General features: G+C 49.7%; 1 protein-coding gene across 4 annotated transcripts; it reads left to right on the top strand.

The window, feature by feature from the left end:
- The first annotated feature begins 1070 nt into the window (after positions 1–1070).
- Positions 1071–16377, top strand: HDAC8 (histone deacetylase 8). Of its 4 annotated transcripts, none has more exons than XM_030449162.1 (11): positions 1071–1206; positions 1532–1584; positions 2813–2943; positions 3321–3462; positions 6031–6143; positions 7132–7209; positions 7596–7704; positions 10244–10416; positions 11928–12022; positions 14490–14595; positions 15406–16377. In XM_030449162.1, exons 1-11 carry the CDS (start codon positions 1126–1128, stop codon positions 15426–15428), a joined length of 1104 nt encoding a protein of 367 aa, XP_030305022.1. In that variant the 5' UTR covers positions 1071–1125; the 3' UTR covers positions 15429–16377. The 4 variants fall into 4 exon arrangements, with proteins under 4 accessions (XP_030305022.1, XP_030305021.1, XP_030305024.1 ...); XM_030449161.1 differs by lacking the exon at positions 15406–16377 and adding an exon at positions 15054–15398; XM_030449164.1 differs by lacking the exons at positions 2813–2943; positions 3321–3462 and having other exon boundaries at positions 1097–1206.
- Positions 16378–17627: the final 1250 nt, after the last annotated feature.

Raw genomic sequence — 17627 nt, 5'->3', positions numbered from 1 at the left:
TTGCTCCCTTAGTCCCAGCCTTACAGCTCATCTACTTGGGAGCTGTGGGGAGAGAGGCTGCCAGTGAAGTCTGGGGCAAAAGAGTTGCTTAGTGCCTCAGTGTTCTCATTGTCTGTTCTTACCAGTTTACCAGTCACATTCATCACTGGGGGATATGCTTTCTTTGACCTTCCTTTTCTGGGTGACACACCTATAGAAGCCCTTATTCTTTGCAGCACTTGCCAGGTTCAGCTTCAGCTATGCACTTGGCCTTCCTGGCCCCATCCTTACAGAGCTGGGCAGCATTCCTGTACTCTTCTCAGGATAGGCATCCCTGTGTCCACAGCCTGTGTGTTTCTTTCTTGCCCTTTAGTTTGATCAGCAGGTTTCCACTCAGCCATGATGGTCTCTTGCCTGATTTCTTACAGGGATCTAGAGCTCTTGTGCTCTGTGGCAAGTGACCTTAAGTATTTGCCAGCTCTGTTCTTCCAGTGTTGCTGCCTGCAACTGGAAGGATAGAGGAAAAAATTACACATGTACAGATTCTCTCACAAATAATCCCAAGGCTCCAAAGTCTCTTTTGATTGGTTTTGGGCTGCCTTGTTGTGCCTTTGTTGTGAGGAGGAGCGATGGAGATGGAACACGCTCTGCACAGGAGCAGCTCCCTTGTGGCACCTGTGCTTTCCTCTGTGCATTCAGCTCTCTGGGCTGCTTTGGCCTTAAAGCTGGACTCGGGAGTAGCTCAGTGCTGTCTCTCGGGATCCCTTCCTACTGGCAGCAGTTGCACACTCACTGATCCCTCCACAGGGGTGAACCCTGCCCCGGGCAGGGGCTGGGGGAACTGGGAGCCCAGGAAAGGGCTGGGCACCGGCCAGGCTCCACCGGGCCGCGGACTTTTTTTAATGGCAGTTGATACATTTTTAAAGAAAAAACATCACCAGCTGCGTAGCGTGGGAGCCCTAAATAAAAGGTCTCTTAACACCGGCGTGCGGCCCATTCTTCCCATTTGGGCAGGGGGACAGCGGGCTCTCCGCAGGCGCGGGACGGGACGGGACGGGACTACAACTCCCGGCGTGCGCCAGGGCGGGACTACAGCTCCCGGCATGCCGCGGGGCGACGCGCGCCCTTCCCGGCCTGGCGGCCTCGATGGCGGCGGCGCCGCCGGTGTATGTGTACAGCCCGGAGTACCTGGCGCTCTGCGACTCCCTCTGCAAAGTGCCCAAGCGGGTCAGCGCCGCGACGGAGGGCAACGGTGGTGGTGGTGGTGGGGTTACCGGGGCCTGGGGAGCGTGGCGGTGAGGCCTGGAGAAGGCTGCCGAGGAGCCTGTCGCCTGGCAGCCGCTGGCTGGGACGCGGAGCTGGCGCTCCCCGGGCACCCCCTGCTCCGGGGCCGTGCGGCGCGGTGTTCGGCCCCGGCACCGCGGGAGGTCCCGCACCCTCCGCGGGGAATCCGGTGGGCAAGGCCCGGCCGTGCTTCTGCTGGTGGGAGAGGCCGCGGCCCCCTCCGCTTGTTCCCCGGGAGCTGCTCTCCTCATCTTCTTTTTTTTCTTAGGCCAGTATGGTACATTCGTTGATTGAAGCGTATTCCTTACTTGACCAGATGAAGTAAGTACTCCTCTTGCCTGCGGAGGGAATATTTTCTTCCCTGCTGATGTTCGGAAGAGAATGTGTAACTGCAGGCCTCATGCTGCCCTTGCTGGCGGCACGATTGTAGGAGCCCCTGCACTGTGAGTTTCTGGGGTCTAAGGAAAGTCTGCTTCTTTTGCTCAATGGACAAGGTTATGGTAATGATAACAACTGTAAATTGTGGTTACCTTTCCTGGTCCAATGGAGTACAAATTGCTTTGTGCTTTCTACACAGAACATGCTGTCACTTGCTGCTCTCATGGCTCTGAGCAGAAACAAACCATCCCTGTTAGCCGTGCTGGTGCTAAGGGGGACCATGTTGTTTTGCTGTGTTGTGGTTGGTTTGGGAGCCTCTTTATGAGGTCTTGGTGCTGTTCAGCAGAGAAGACAAGATGAGAACTGAGGTGTAAGAGTGAAACCTGCCAGCTCCATTAGGCTTTTGACACTGGGTGATATGGAGGGAAAGAAAAGGCTTAGTTCAGAATCTCTTAAGTAGCATCTCATAAAATTTTAAAGAAATCTCACACTATTTCAGTAGGTGCAGAAGGTCCTATTGGAACTTTCCTTTTAAAAGATTTCTTTCTATCTGGTCACTTTGGTAGAGTGTACTTGGGGAAACAGCTGCTGTGTCCTGTCCAGAGCCTGAGCTTGGTAGTGGGCTTCAGCGTGTTGCAAGATTTATTTAGATATACTGCAAAGCTTGCAAATCCAGGAAAGGTGATACGTGAGTTGCTGAGGACAAAACCAGTTTTTGCTTTGAATAAAGGCAGAGTTAAGCACAAGTAAGAGGTGCTTCTCAGCTCTTGACCTGGCAAGCTGGTGTCCTGCTCCAGCACTGGGCTTGGCTTGGATGGTTTTGTTCTGATATTTCCTCTGTATGTAACCAGCATGTTGGGTCTGCTGGGGATTACTCAGACGAGGAGAACAAGCAGAAAAGGGGCAAAAATTGAAGCAAAGTGGGAAAGCTAATGCAGGTAACACATGCAGATGTTCCTCATCAAAGTGGGCACAGCACACAGTGCTGTGGGGAAAGGCCCACTCCAGCTCAGCTGAGCACTTGAAGTACAGTCTGGTTTGAGAGGAAGAGGGGGCTTTGTTTGACTTTTCAACAGTAAGTGCCAAAAGAAGACTTCAGGTCCTAGGAGGGTAAAGCTGGGTGTTCCAGCTGAACCCTGGTGCTTCTTGTCCTGATATGCTCCCTTTATAGGATAGTCAAGCCAAAAGTGGCCTCCATGGAGGAGATGGCAAGCTTCCACACGGATGCCTACCTGCAGCACCTGCAGAAAGTCAGTGAGGAGGGGGATGATGACCATCCAGAGTCTGTGGAGTATGGACTGGGTAAGGATGTGTATCTTCAGGGAGAGACTAAGTATCAGGTCCAGGATGCTTTTATGATGGAGCTGAGGTTAGACAGAGGGGTGAGCTCAGGCAGGCTGCTGGGAGGGAAACTCGAGCAGGGTGTTGCTGAGCCCCATCAGGCAGGGTCACCTCGCAGGCTGGTTGGTGTTCAGCGTTGCCAGCAGAGGGTACTGTCAGTCTCACACTGCTGCTCTGTGCTGCTCAGCCTGTGCCTTGTGTGCCAGGGGACAGGGCCTTTTGCTGCTGCTTTGAGGATCCCAGGCAGGACAGAAGGCCCTGAGATACTGCCCTTGGAACAGAGCTGGGACTGGGTGTGCAATGCCTGCTGTGTCTGACACAGGGACCCTTACCCACAGGCTACGACTGTCCAGCTACAGAAGGAATCTTTGAGTATGCGGCAGCCGTGGGAGGAGCCACAATCACTGCAGCCCAGTGCCTGCTGGATGGCGAGTGTAAGGTAGCAATTAACTGGCCTGGAGGGTGGCATCATGCAAAGAAGTAAGAAAACAATCTCTTCCTTTGTGTTTTCTCACCTGGTGTCTGAGCCCTGCCTCCTAGCTCCCAGGTTACTTTCAAACCCTCAGAGTGATCCAACTGGAAGAGGGAGTAAGGTGTGAGAGGGGTGGGGAAAGGCAGGAGGGAGAGGAAAGAAGCAAAGTGTAGGGCAGAGGCCTGAGAGTGAGTTGGTTACTGCCCAGTCCTGGTGCTTTCATTGACTGCAGTGCAGGTCTGGGGCTGATACAACCAGAGGTGTCCTGCCATCCACTGGTACTTAGCCAATCTCTGGGAGGTCAAATGAGAATGGATTTTGCACAGTCTGTAAAGAAGGGCTGCAGAGAGGCAAACAATTGGTGTCACTCCCAACTTGGAAGATACTGGGAACATGACAATGTGTCCAGATTGTTTTGTGTGGCTATTTTGGTTTCTTAGAAGGTTTGAAACAGCACAGAACTGACCTCTGGTTTTCCCAGTGCTCTGGGGGTGGCTGTTTGCTCTGAGCTGTAATGTCAATAATGATCTTCTAGAACAACAGGAGAAAAAGTGGAAACTTTGTCCCTTTATCCCATGATTCCACAGTCATAAAATAATTGGTGTCCATAGCTTCCCTGTTTTCCATGGATTTATGCTGTGTTTTGACTTGTGTCCCCCATCTCCCAAAACATGAGCTCTGTCTTGGTTGCATGGTTTATAAAACTCACGTAACATAAGGAATATTAGCAGTGTTGTTGCCACTGGGCTGTGCTATGAGCACTGTTTTGGGAACTAGACAGTGTTCTAAAAAGGCTTTTGGTACTCGCTGATACCAGAGGAGCCTTCTCAGTTCCCTCAGTGAGATGCTGTGGGATGCTGCAGGTAGGCAGCAGCAGTGGTAGGTGCCAGTACAGTGTGGAGGTCCAGCCAGACTGACACCCAGCTGCAGGTACTTGGTGCTAGGACCTGTGTCCCAGCAAAACAGTGTCCTTTTGTCACAGAAGACCTGCTCTCTGGTGGCACAGTTACTTTCCAGGGACATAAAGGAAGTGGTAACCACTGTCCGCTGGGGCTTTTGAAGCTCCTGGTTCACTGATAAGTCTTTAGGGCAGAAGATGAGATGCTGGCTTGGTTCTTGACTGTCAGGGGGTTTAACACTGGCCCAGCAATTAAACCGAGTAACAGATGTTCTCTATTAATCTCCCTCTCCTCCCTGATAAAGAAAGGAGAGAGAATAAGGGAGAGAGACTGATGGGTTGGAAACTAAACTACACAGCTTTAATGAAACAGTAATGATAAAAAGGAAAAATTACTAAATATATACAAATATACAGGAAAATTGAATATGTTCCTTCCCCCCTTTTCCCCCAATAACTCTCACGTCACTACTGAGGCTGCAGGGCAGCCCTGGGAAAGTCCAGGCTGGACTTCTGGAGTCGGCAGCAGTCAGGAACTGGAGGCAGGAACACAGAGATATGGGCTGGGATGGATCAGGAGCACAGGCAGAGGAAGGGATGGAATCCTTCCAGGATGCCGAAGGAAACAGGGACAGGTGAAGAAAGGGAAGCAGGAAGGGCAGAAAGCTGGAAACCCCTTGTGATCCCTCAAATTTATCCTGAGTATGAGGTGTATGGGATGGAATACACTTGTCAATTCTGGCATCTATCTTGTCTGTTCCTCCCCAGAGGAGGCTGCAGGTGGGACCTCTTTATTCCTCTTGGAGGGTAAAATGTTCCTCAGAGCTGAGCAGTGTCCTTGGCTCTGCACACCAGTCTCTAGCAGTAACTATAAACATCAAGTGTTATCAGTCCCAGCAGCACACACTGTCTGAGAAACTGGCTGTTAATTTCAGCAAGTGCAGCTACTTACAAGAGACTGAGCTAAAAGCAAAAGTACAAGACAGAAAATTACCTTTATCCTGGCCCAAACCAGAACATTGACCCACCCCTGCGGTCCCTTCTGGCAGCAACTATCTGAGCTGTGCTGTTTTGATCCATGGAGGCAGGAATCCCAAGTGCTGGCCCTGAGCTGCAGCTGTGACACTGTTCAGCCTCTGCAAGAGCAGGTGTCCTGTGAGATCATGTGTCACAGTCTGGAGAGAGTGCCCTGGGAATGACATCGTACACTTTGTTTTCTTGCAGGCTGGGAAGGAGGGGAGGAGTACTGTGTGTAAGCACAGTTAAGGAAGGTTCCCAGGATACTTGATAACATCCCAGTTCTCTGCATCACTCTAAATGAACAGATTGCCACACAAAATATCTTGGGTTTATCTTGGGTTTCATTTGTGCAACAGTGAAATAAATGTCAGAGGTACCCTGCCAAGCCCCCAGTGGGTCAGGGCCTCTCTGCAGCAGAGCCAGATGATGCTTTACCAGCTGCCAGCAAGCCCAGGTTTGGCACAAGCAGTCATCACCTGTGTGCTTCCCAGCCACACTTCGAGCTGCTCCTGACCCATCCCTTGGTCACTGCTGGGCCTTGGCCAGGCTCTTTACCTCCTCTGAGCCCCTGGGGTATGGAGCAAAGCAAGAGTGACCACACCAGGATCGGTGTGGGCTGCATCGGTGATGTTCAGCCTCATGGACATTGTTTTCACAGAGATGAAGCTTCTGGTTTCTGTTACCTGAATGATGCTGTCTTGGGGATCCTGCAGCTGCGCCAGAAGTTTGACCGTGTTCTTTATATCGATTTGGATTTGCATCATGGGGATGGTAAGGCCTGGTGCAGGCTGCAAACAGCACAGACACACAGGGATGAATGCAGAAAGTGAAGGCCTGTCAGGGCAGTAGGGATTTGCCTGCTACAACAGCTGTGGCTTTGCCTCCTAGCATTGTAGCCAGGTTCCCTCAATCCATTTCTGCCTTGTCTTGCTTTATGGATGTGCCCTGTGCTGCTCATCTGTCCTCTCTTGAAGGAATTGGCAGCAGTCTTGTACATAAAGCAACAACGTGTTTCCATTCCAGTAATCCTCTCTGCTGTTGGCTCTCCAGCAAGGTCTTCCCTCAGACCCCCATAGAACAGCTGCTGACTGTGTTTAATTGCTTGATGCCAACAGTGCAAGAGGGAAGTAGTAAAGAGTGCTTTTAAAGGAAGTCTCAACAATAGAAAACTAAAGCCAGAGCTGGCCCTGCTGAAACTGCTCTCTCCTCAGGGCTGTTATTTCAACACCTTTTAACATTTCCTGCTTTCCTAAGTTTTACGGTGTGTTTCATTTTGCTCCATTTCCCACCACGTTTGGTTTCTGTTGGGTTACTGTTACTTCTTTCTCCTTCCTCACCCCCACTATTTTAGTATGTCTTCAAGGAAAAGAAAAGGCACATTGAACTGCAGCAGCACTGAGAAAACGCAAGAGAGCCCATTAGCTCTGGTTCTAATCAGAACCAAACTCTGGCCAAGGCCTCCCTGATCAACTCCCTCCCCCCCAAGCAGTGCAGATGAGTGCAACCTGAAGTGTTGAGACCCGTTCAGTACCAATTAGCACAGGACCTGCCAATTTCACTTTAGTTGTGACCTTTGCTGCAGTTGAATTTGTGTCTCCTTTAATTAAGGATGGATTTATTGAGCCACATTTGGTTTCCTTTTTTGTTCCATTTCGTTCCTGTTCTGTTTGCTGCCCTGTGTTCCAGTGGTGTGTTTGCGTGTTTACACTCGGTTATGAGAATGATGTGTGAAAGTTTTTTCTCTTCCCTTTTCTGACAGGAGTTGAAGATGCCTTTAGTTTTACCTCGAAAGTCATGACAGTTTCTCTGCACAAGTTTTCACCAGGATTTTTCCCAGGCAAGTTGAACTTGTGAGGTTTGTGCTGACTTGGTTCACATCATTGACAAGGCCCCAGCAAAGGCAAGTCCCATCCCCTCTGTCCAGCAGAGTTGTCTTCCTGCCTCTCTTGTTGACCCAGAGAACTACATATTGGGCATTTTCTGCTTTCTGGTTGTGGCTGGTGCTGAGCAACCACTTACAGCCCTTGGAAGCTGCATGACAGAATTGGGCAGGGGGCAGGAACCTGGTCCATCCAACATCTCCTTTATTGGTGGTGGCAAGTGGGCTTCTTAAACATGCTGAAGGTCCTGCCTCTCTGCTCTCATGTGAGACATGCCACCCATTTCTCTTGCTGCTCATCTCCTTTCCCTCATAATTAACCACAGTCTGTTTCTGTTTCTCAGGCACTGGTGATGTGACAGATGTTGGCCTGGGGAAAGGTCGCTATTACAGTGTCAATGTACCTATCCAAGATGGCATTCAGGATGAGAAATATTACCAGATCTGTGAAACGTAAGCCACCTTCTTTGATACAGTTTCCTTGGATGGGATTTCAGAGAACAGAGACTGCACAGATTTTGTTTACTGTTTTAAATTACAGCATTCTTTAAGGCTCATCCCTTCCCTTGTTACAGTTTTTTGTTACAAGCGTGGCTCTTAAAAGTTCTCAGAGGTTTTTGTGCAAATCTTAGGCAAGCTAAATATAGAGAGACGTGTGGGTGGCTGGAGGGACTCTGTCATGGGTCAGCCTTGTGTCAGTCTCTCTTAAGGAGAGACTGAGAAGGGACAAGCACATTTTAACTATTTTAGCTGTGAACTTAGGGCTAGATGCTTTTCCCTCAAAGTAGTGCTCTGAACCCTGACTGTCTGTGGGATATGTGCTTGGGGCTGAGCTAGAAGTGTTTACCAAGCACTTTGTCTGTGCTGGAAGAATGAAAGACTGAAGGTCTGCCAGTGATTGAGCTGCCTCTCAGCAGGCCCCTCTGTCATGCCACTGGTGATGGACTTCACAGGCTGCTGCCCATGTCAAAACTGAGCCATGGAGCTTGTTCTGTTCAAGGGGAGAAGAGCCTCAGTGCAGGGCTGCAAGACACAGTGGCACATCCACCTCTCAGGTCTAACAGCTGAGAGGTGGAACCTGTCTGAACCTACAGTATGACTTTAGGGCAGTCATACTGGGGCCGTGTCTCCTGCCAGCTTGTTGGTGCTTGTTGCTGGTGGTGGTAAGAGCAGCACCCTTCCTGCTGGGAAATGTGTTTCCAAAAGGCAGGGCAGCTTTAGGGGCTGAGTAGGGATTAGGGCTCTGAGACTTTGACTGCCATTCTCCATTTGCTTGAGCAGTTGCAGAAGCCTATTCTCTTCCATCCACCCTGTCAGCTGCTGAATGTCTTAGCTCTTCTTCTGACCTCTCTAGGGGTAACAAAAGGCAACTTTCTGTCAGTCACTTCCCTCGCAGGCTGTCGGGGGGGCAGAAAATTGGATGCTGCTGAAAGAAAGACCTTGGAGAAGTCTGAAAACTGGCAATGTCTGTTCATTTCTGCTGCAAGGGCAGGCAGTACATCCCTGCATTGGCACACTGCTCTGCCAGGGCCAGAAAGGGACCATGGTGGTCACCTTGCACAGGGAGATGGATGAGGGGGCAAGGGACCCCCAGTCTTTACAAGTGGGAGGTAAACCTTCCTCTGTATGTGGTATTTCACGTGCATCTGCCCATTTCTGGTAGATCCATGAGGAACATAAAGTTTTCTAGGGAAAAGGTGAGCTGTTTGAACTGGCCAGTGTCAGCTGCCTGTCCAGCAAAAGTGGAGAAGCATGTCTGAGGGAGATGGGGGAAGAGGGACCCAAGAGACAGCTCACAGGAGATAGATGTGCCTGCAGAGGTCGGGGTACAGGCAACAAAAAGCCTCATCATCAGCAGTCAATGTGAAGAAGCCTTATGGTGTTTGAAGAAAGGCAGTTCAGTCCTCCTTACTCCAGGGAAGGGGTTGTTTTTTCATCACCAGTTGATTTTTTTCCCCAGCAGTGCCTGTATTTCAGTAGTGAATTTGTGATGTTTGTAAAGCTGGTGGCCTCAGCCCTGCAGGCATCTGCCTTGGCAGACTGCACTGAGCTCAGTGGGGTTCCTTGGCTGGGTGCACAGACTGGCTGAGTTTCCTAGGGTGAGTGCTGGTAAATGCAAGCTCTTTGTCACAGGGAAGCAGCTCTTTCATTTGACACTGCAGTGGTTTCTAATTGCATGTCAAATAAGAACTGGTGATACTTTGGTTCTCTTAGCCAAGGCAAAGGCATTTATTCACATCTGTTTCCACTTCAGCAAAACAAAAACACTGTGTTTTTTTCCTAATATTTGCTGTATATTTTGGGCTTTGGAGCACAGTGCTGGGAACAGGATTGTTCCCTTTGTGGTGTTTGTAATGCTAAAAATCTCCTGGAGGAAATTCAAATGTCTGATGTTCCCAAATACCTTCTGTGAGAGAGAATACTTACAATAAGCTATCTCCAGAACACTGGCCTTGTTGCACCTCAACATCCACCATAGCTGAGGAAAATGCACTTCTGCCTTGAGAGCCGGGTGGGATAGAGGAGAGCAAGAACCTAGACAGAGCCTGTCACTGTTCATCCTGTCCTGTCCTGTCCTGTCCTGGCAAGAGGTGTATGAGAGTTTAGGATTGTTGATTTGCCAGACCCTGCTCTTCACCACGACTTTTAAAGGGGAAAAAGGCTGATGGATTTGGTTTGCAGCCCTTCCACACAGGACAGCAAAGGTAAACATGTGGTTTGATGCTATCACTGAGCAGATCAGGACTAGATACCCCTCCTCTGCGTTCTCAGGGATGGTTTTGCCTTCATCAGCCTTGTGATGAGCACTTTGAGAGCAGCAGAGTCAGAAAGCTAACTGGGAGCAGAGGGAGTGTAGCTGGTATGAGGAGGGTGGGAGCAGAGAATGCAGAAGTCCCGAGGAGACATCAGTGCATCCAAGGGACCAGGGCCATGCCACCAGCATCCCTCTGTGCTGTGTTCACAGTAACCCTCACCCTCCTCCTCTTCACAGTGTGCTGAGGGAGGTGTACGCTGCCTTCAACCCAGAGGCAGTTGTGCTGCAGCTGGGGGCAGACACCATTGCTGGAGATCCCATGTGCTCCTTCAACATGACACCCAAGGGAGTTGGCAAGTGCCTGAAGTATGTGCTGCAGTGGCAGCTGGCAACGCTCATCCTGGGAGGAGGTGAGTGCACACACATCCTGCTGTTCACAAGGAAACAAGTTGGTCCTCCTGTGACCCTATCAGGGAGGTGTGCCCTTGGGCTGGGCACTGGCTGGAGCTCAGCAGGATGGCTGTTGTTGCTCTTTTTATACAGACATGAAATCCTTGATACCAGCAGGTGCTTCAATCCTGAACTTAAGTTCTTGAGTTAAAAGCTGCTTGGCTTTTCTGGAGAAAAGCAGAGACACTTAACCCTGAGGAGATGGCTTGACTCCTCAGTGGCCCCTCTGATTTGGGAATCAGCCCCTCAGCACTTCTCTTTAAAAGTGAGTGCTGTGTTCCCCAACCTACCTAGGGCATCTGGCAATGAATTATTTTATTGGGATTGAAGCAGAGCCTTGGGAAAAGGACTGGCTGTCTGCACAATGTGGCAGAGATATGATACCCAGCAAAAGCTAAGGTTGACTTAGCTCCAGCATGCTACATGACCAGCTGCTTGTTCAGAGGGGAGAGCACAGGACAGGCTTTACATGACAGAATGTTTCAGAACAACAGAAGCCACTGTATGCCAGGGACAGACCCCCAGTTCTGTCCCTGGAGCAGTATCAGCTCTAGCTGTTGTACTTCTTGGGATGAGGGGGATCAGGTATGACATGGTAAACCTAAAATTTGAAGTCTGTACTGCACTGTATTTTTGAAAGCTTGTGAGTGTTTAGTCCTGCTGTGATGTATCTGTGAGTATGTTGGGAGTGGCACCTTTTGGCCAAAAAGAAACCTCAAAACTTTTGTCAAAAGATGAGGGATGGCTATTTGTCACTCTTGAAAATACCAAAGGAGCATCCCACCACTCGAGCCTGTGGAAGCATCTGAAGTGGAAATTGAGGGAGGGGTTAATACTTGCAAAAAAACCAACACAGACCCAAAGAGAGGAGAACATGGAAAAATATGGTTTCACTCTCAAAGTGTTTGTTCCTATTTTAGTTGTCTTTGCTTCGAAAAACCACTCTTGAGTCTCTTGCAGGATTGGTTTCAGTCAGGGTTTCTCCTGGTGGGCTGATATACTGTTACTGTGGAGGGAACCATTGCCATAGCAACTGTGAAACCTCATTTCCTTGTAAAGCAGTTACTAGTAAGCTTCATATTTGTCCTCTCAAACATGGCAGTGCTCACCAGAGAATGGCTGGACTTGTGTATTATGCTCTGTGGGTTGAAGTCTGGCATTAAAAATGCAGGAATCCCCTGTCTCCACTGCTGCCCAGGCACTTCTCTCCCTGTTACCTTTGAACAACCCTCCTGGTTACCAGGAGAGAACCCAGCACAGTCTGCCATTGCATACAGTGTCATTTGGACCTTGCCTCGTGTAGCCAGCAGGTGCAAAATGCAGTTTTTGAGCACAGCTGCAGTGGGTGAAAGAAAGGGATGTAAACTGCACAAGTTTCTTCCACAATTTGTTCCTTCCACTGAAGTTTTTCCCTCTCTCTTTCCTTTCACCAATCTTCCTCCTCCCAAATCACCACCATTGCTGGAGACAGGAGGCTACAACCTTGCCAACACAGCCCGCTGCTGGACATACTTGACTGGGGTTATCCTTGGGAGAACGCTGTCCTCCGAGATCCCTGACCATGAGGTAAAGCTTTGACAAACCCTCCCTTCTCCTTGCATGAGAACCGAGTCACTTTACTTAACCCAAACAGCATCCTTGCCCCTCGATCCTGTTTTGTTGAGACTCCTGTCACAATAACACACTGTCTTAGCAGCACAGTGGGGGCTTGTTCCCAAAACCCGAGGCTCTTCGTATCTTTTTGCAAGGGGATATCAGGTTATTCCAGAGATGGTGAGGAGAGGGAGTCACCTGTTCGCTCAAAGAGCTCTTTAGGATGTGTACATGTTTTTGCCAAAGAAGAACCAGGCCTTTCTCAAGGCTTTAAACCTTAGCCCTGCTTTCACTGACCTACAGAAAGTACCAGGTGCAACTTCGGAGCTTTCCTGAGCATCAGTCTTGCTGTGGGGCTGGGTGCTGTTTGTGTTCGTGTTCTTTCCCAGCGCTGGTGTTTGAGCAGGGCTGGAAAGCTGGTGGCAGGGACTCAGTGTAGAGTAAATTTGGGTTGAGTAACTCTAGATGCATAATAGGTCTCACCCTGCAGATCAGTGCTATTGCCCCTGCAGAAATAAACCTGTGTGCAAAACAGTTCAAGCCTACATTGATGACAGAGAGGAATTAAGGGTTTGTCTCTGTGTAACAATCTCACCAACCAGAATGCATGATGAAGTAAAGCATTTGTATGGATTGAAACTGGAAATTCATCATTACAGAAACTGGTGATTGCAGATACAAGATTCTTTTTATGCTCAACTATGATCTTTCAACTAGGTTTCTACAGAAACAGGTTTTAAATGAGACTGGGTCTTTCACATATGCTGGAAATAAAAAAGATGTGTCCCTCTGCAGGAATTAACTGCTGTAGGTAGTTAGGTTTTGCCTGTTCGTTGTGGCTCTAAAGAGTTTATTTGTTGTGTGAGTGATTCTTGCACCAAATGCCCTGACTGATAAAAGCAGCGTGGGAATGAGCTGATTGCAGGAAGTCACAAGGGGTACAGTGGGGCCCTGTGTGCTCTGGCTGCTGCTTCTCCCTTCTTCTCAAAGGAATTTGTATTCCCTCCTGGACAGGGGATAGATGGTGTTCCCCCTGTAGTGGATCAAATTCCCACGTGTGCAGCAGTCTCCATCTGCACTGTCCGAGTTTTCTGTCTTCTGGATACTCTTCAGCAGTCAGGGAGTTGTAGGTACCTTATCAGTACCTTTTGCACCCCCACAGTTGCCCTGCATATTACATCGTGTAAGTCTTACCATGTGGAGAAAATGTGGGGGTTTTCTGTGTTGAGAGGATTACTAAAAGATGTCTGTGATGGAGGGTATATTGGGCTAGTAACAGTAACTAGAACTTTTATTTTAAAACATAAATTAATTAGAACATTGCCTGGCTCCTGAAAACAAATATGGACAAAAATGAGTCCTTTTAGATATCAGAACTTCTCTTTCAAAGTAAACTAGTACTAAATACCGGAATGTTCCCTTTTGTTTATGCCCAAGAGCTTTATCTGATCTGAGGTAATGGAAGCTGTTGGACTTCCACCACTTCCTTTAGGACAATTTCCACTTTTGGAAAGATTTATTTTTCAGGAAATGCTCCGATTTTTCCTGTTGGTTCCCTTAGCTTGCTTTTGTCACAGTATCCTCAGTGCTACCAGGCTGTCCTTGCCCAACTCTCAGGGCTTAGACCTTCTAGCTGGAGACCCCAGCAGCTCCTCCTGCAAAGTCAAAATGTGGTTCTTTCCATCCTTTCTTCTTTGGTAAAGGCTTCCTGGCTGACTTCCAGTCTCACTGGAAACAATGATTGATAGATATATATATATATATAATATATCCTTGGATTTACAGCTTTAAGTCTTTTTCATACTATGAAATAAAATGAGAAGCAGTGCAGATGTGCAGCAAATATGAGAGTGATTCCTTCAGTTGATTTGCAATTGGCTGCTTGACAGTGGTTTGAGTCAGTGCCAGAATATCTCTTAGAAGAGAATAAAGTTGAATTTGGGGTTGCTGTTGTGCTGTTGCTGAGGCAGAGACAAATGCAGCAGTTTTTCATCATTTGGTCCCATGTTTGGTTGAGGGTGTCTGGCAGAACGGCTCCATAATAAGCTTATATCAGCAATGAACACCTTGTTTGACATGGTTTCTGAAGACCACCCTGGCTTGAGACAGATCACTGTTGAAGCACATGGCTGTGAAATGGCTAGATTGTGCTGCTCTTGATGTATTTCTCTCTGCCAGCCAAGTTTAGAATGCTTTTTCAGAGATGGTGGTTCAGATCCTACCCTGTTATATTTAGCACTTGGATTCTAGCACTGAGGAGCTTGGGAATGTTGTTTACAGCTTCAGGTCAAGGAATCAAGTTGCTATGAAAGAAAGTCAGTAGTCAGAAGCATGGAGGTCTTTTGGTGGTTTGTTTTTTTGGTTTTTTTTTTTTTTGCTTCCTCCTGCCTCAGCCAAGCCAGAGACCACTCTGGTGAATCTCCCCTCCTCTTCCCTGCAGTTCTTCACAGAGTATGGACCTGATTATGTGCTGGAGATCACACCAAGCTGCAGACCGGACCGCAATGAGCCACAGAGAATTCAAGAAATCCTTAACTCTATCAAAGGTGAGTTCTCTAAACCAACACTCCTTCTTCAGGCTTACAGGTCTTTTTAGAGGAAACTCTAGCTTGATGACTTGGAAGATGAACCACATTCACTTGGCTTCTCATCACGTACAAAGTCATCAGTCTCCTGCTTCACTTGTGGTTCTCAGTGTTAGTACAGCATCAGCTCAGACCTGGGGTCCCTGTTAGCAAAAGTCTTTGCCTTTCCTCTACCTGGGCAGAGGAGCGTGTGGCCTCGTCCTTGTTAGAATGCTAGAGCAGAACAGGTTTTACAAGACTTCAAGGATCATCTGGTTCTGCCTTTTATGGGAAGGGAAGCCTTGATGACATTATCTAGCACCCTGTCCAGTTGCATCTTGAACTCCTCTGGCAATTGGGTCTCTGCCACATCCCTGGGGAGGTTGTTCCAGTGACTGATTGATTGTTCTTACTGTAAAAAATTTCCTTCTTGTAAAAAGATGAAACCTTTTGTGGTGCAACTCATACCTATTACCCCTTGTCCTCTCCGTATGTGAAGAGACAGCCTCTGTCCTCTGCACAGCTGCCCTTCAAGTACTGAAGTACTGTGATGAGGTCCCCCCAAGCCTTCTCTTCTTCAGGGAAAAGACACCCACATCCATCTGCCTTTTGTAATAGGGCAGGTTCTCAAGCCCTTTGATTATCTTTGTGTCCCTCCTTTGGACCCTCTCCAGTCTGCACTCTGGACTGTACTGCCTCCTGATCCATCACATGTAGGGATGGTACCCCTGCCTCTGGCCAGGAGCTGCGGTATCAGTGGAAATACCCTTTTCTGCCTCCTTTTATTTGCAGGAAATCTGAAGCATGTTGTTTAGCGGAGTAGGAAGGCTCAGATTTCCACAGGAGCATTTTCCATGGGGAAGACAGCGTGATTGTATGAGCAGCTGGGAAAATTTCTGGCTGTGGGGGAAACTGGGAAGAAATTATTCTTGGTTGATTTTTGGTTCTCTTTGAAGAAGACCTGCCAAACACCATGCACCCTGTGGTTCTCCCCAGAGAGTAGTGTGAGCTCTCCAGCCACAGCCTTCCAGTGCTGGCAGAGCCTCCTTTGCTCCTTTCTCTTTCCTAACACCACAGAGTTTATTCTCACACCTGGTTTTAAATGTTTTTAAGAGAGGGGATGCTCAGAGCTACGAACCCTCCCCAGCTGGCGCCCAGTGCCACATTTCCTTCCTGGCAGGAGCATGGCCTCTGAGCTTCCCACCCTGAGGGACTGCTGGGGGCTGGGCTGTGCCTCTTACTGACACAAAGGCACAGCCCTTGTGTTTTTAACTGGGAACTTTTTTAAAATAAAGTATTTGAAATACTCTCCCAGCTGTTTCCCTTCTTCCTGCACTCACACTGCCATGCTCCTTTCCATGGCACTCCATGCTTTCAGACAGTGCTGGAAAAGCAAAGAAAGACCTGCTGTTGCATTTTTTTATTGTCACTTAAGGCAGCACAGGCACCATGCCCAGGGCAATGGCTGGGCTCCTGAAAACCTGTGCAAAGGGGCCAGACCCCAGGGATGCTCTGGAGTGTGGCAAGGGAGATGCAGGGACAGAGTGGCAGCTCCTGGCCCAGGAGATCTTAGATGAACCTGCTGATGCCCCAGTGCCCCATGAGAGCTGTGGCTCAGCATGGGAACAGGTACACAGATTTTTGTGGGGAAGAGCTCCCCTGCTGCCCCTGTCCCTTCCTTCACTTGCCCCACAGAGCTGTTACTTGTGTGGTGTCTTTCTGAAGATCTCCAGTCACTGGGCAAGTGTATTTCCCATTACTTAAACCAGAGTATGCTGGAATAAATAGCAAGATGAAGGGACTCCCAGCCTGACCTGGCTGTGTTTTGATCTGTTTTTCACTGCTGATCCAAACAACAGGAAATCCAGTATGGAGGGAGTACAGCTGGATGTGGGTCCTGTGTCCCCATGGAGTGGCTTCTGACCCCCTCTCAGCTCTCCCGGTGCCTGCTCTGGTGTGCTGGGGCGAGAATGGCTTTGTGTGGTGACCACTGGGAGGAGGCTGGTGCTGCCACCAGCACACCAAAGGCTCTTAGTGCCCAGGGCAGTTGTCAGCTTTTGGGATTTGTTCAGCCAGGAGAAAAGTGAGGTATGAGAGAGCAGATATGCTGGCTGCCTGCCCTCTCCAACCCACCTCAGGGCCTCATGCTATTTGTCCTCCCAACCAAGCAGAGAGAGCCCTGTGGACTTCAGGAGCTGCTTCAGGAACAACTGGGAAAACAAGTACCATTTCCAGTAGGAAATGCCCCATGTCAAACATTGTGGCCCTAAATGGGGTTCCGGTGAGGTTCAAGGAGGGCTGGTCCTGGGGGTGAGACTAGGAATATGGCACCCTAAACCAGGCAGGTTGCCCTCCCACAGACAGCTAGGGAAGCAGAGGCACTGATCAAAGCACACCCTCTGCCATCTCCTTCCACATCTCCCAGTGCAGAGGCAGCTGGGGCTCAGCTTGTTGCAGTCAAAGTGCAAAAGATGGAACAAATCCTTTGGGAGGTGTCCCCCATCCCCCCCACCAGACCCCCTCACACTCAATGTCCCCTCCAACGAGGCCATCAGCCCAGGTCACCCTCACCAGCCCTGGCACCAACTGGAATCCCCTCCCTTACCCAACCCCCGGATGGGTGTTACAGGTGTCTCCCTGCCTGGGCTGAGGGAGGCATGGGGGGGGTCGTCAGCCTGGATGCGGGTGACATGGGAGGCAGCTGAGAGAACACGAGGGGCTGCGGGTGTCCAGGCTGCACAGAGAAGCATGGGAGTGTACCAGCCTGGATGGGGTGGCATGGCGGGTCCCAGCCTCAACAGGAAGAACACGGACGGACCCGGCTGGAAGGCGGCGACATGGGGGTGCCGCCCGGGGACCATCAGGACTGGCACAGCCCCTGGGGGCCGTCCTGCCCCGTCCCGTTCCTCCCGGCTCACCCCGTCTGCTCGCTGGCCCGGTGCCGCTTCGCCTTTCCCCGCGGCCCGGCCGCACCGGGACCATTAGAAATCCGGCTGTGGCGGCGGCTGCCCCGG

This window comes from Calypte anna, chromosome 4 (genome assembly GCF_003957555.1).
Source record: "Calypte anna isolate BGI_N300 chromosome 4, bCalAnn1_v1.p, whole genome shotgun sequence".
Taxonomy (NCBI): Eukaryota; Metazoa; Chordata; class Aves; order Apodiformes; family Trochilidae; genus Calypte; species Calypte anna.
This window is presented reverse-complemented; position numbering and strand designations above follow the sequence as displayed.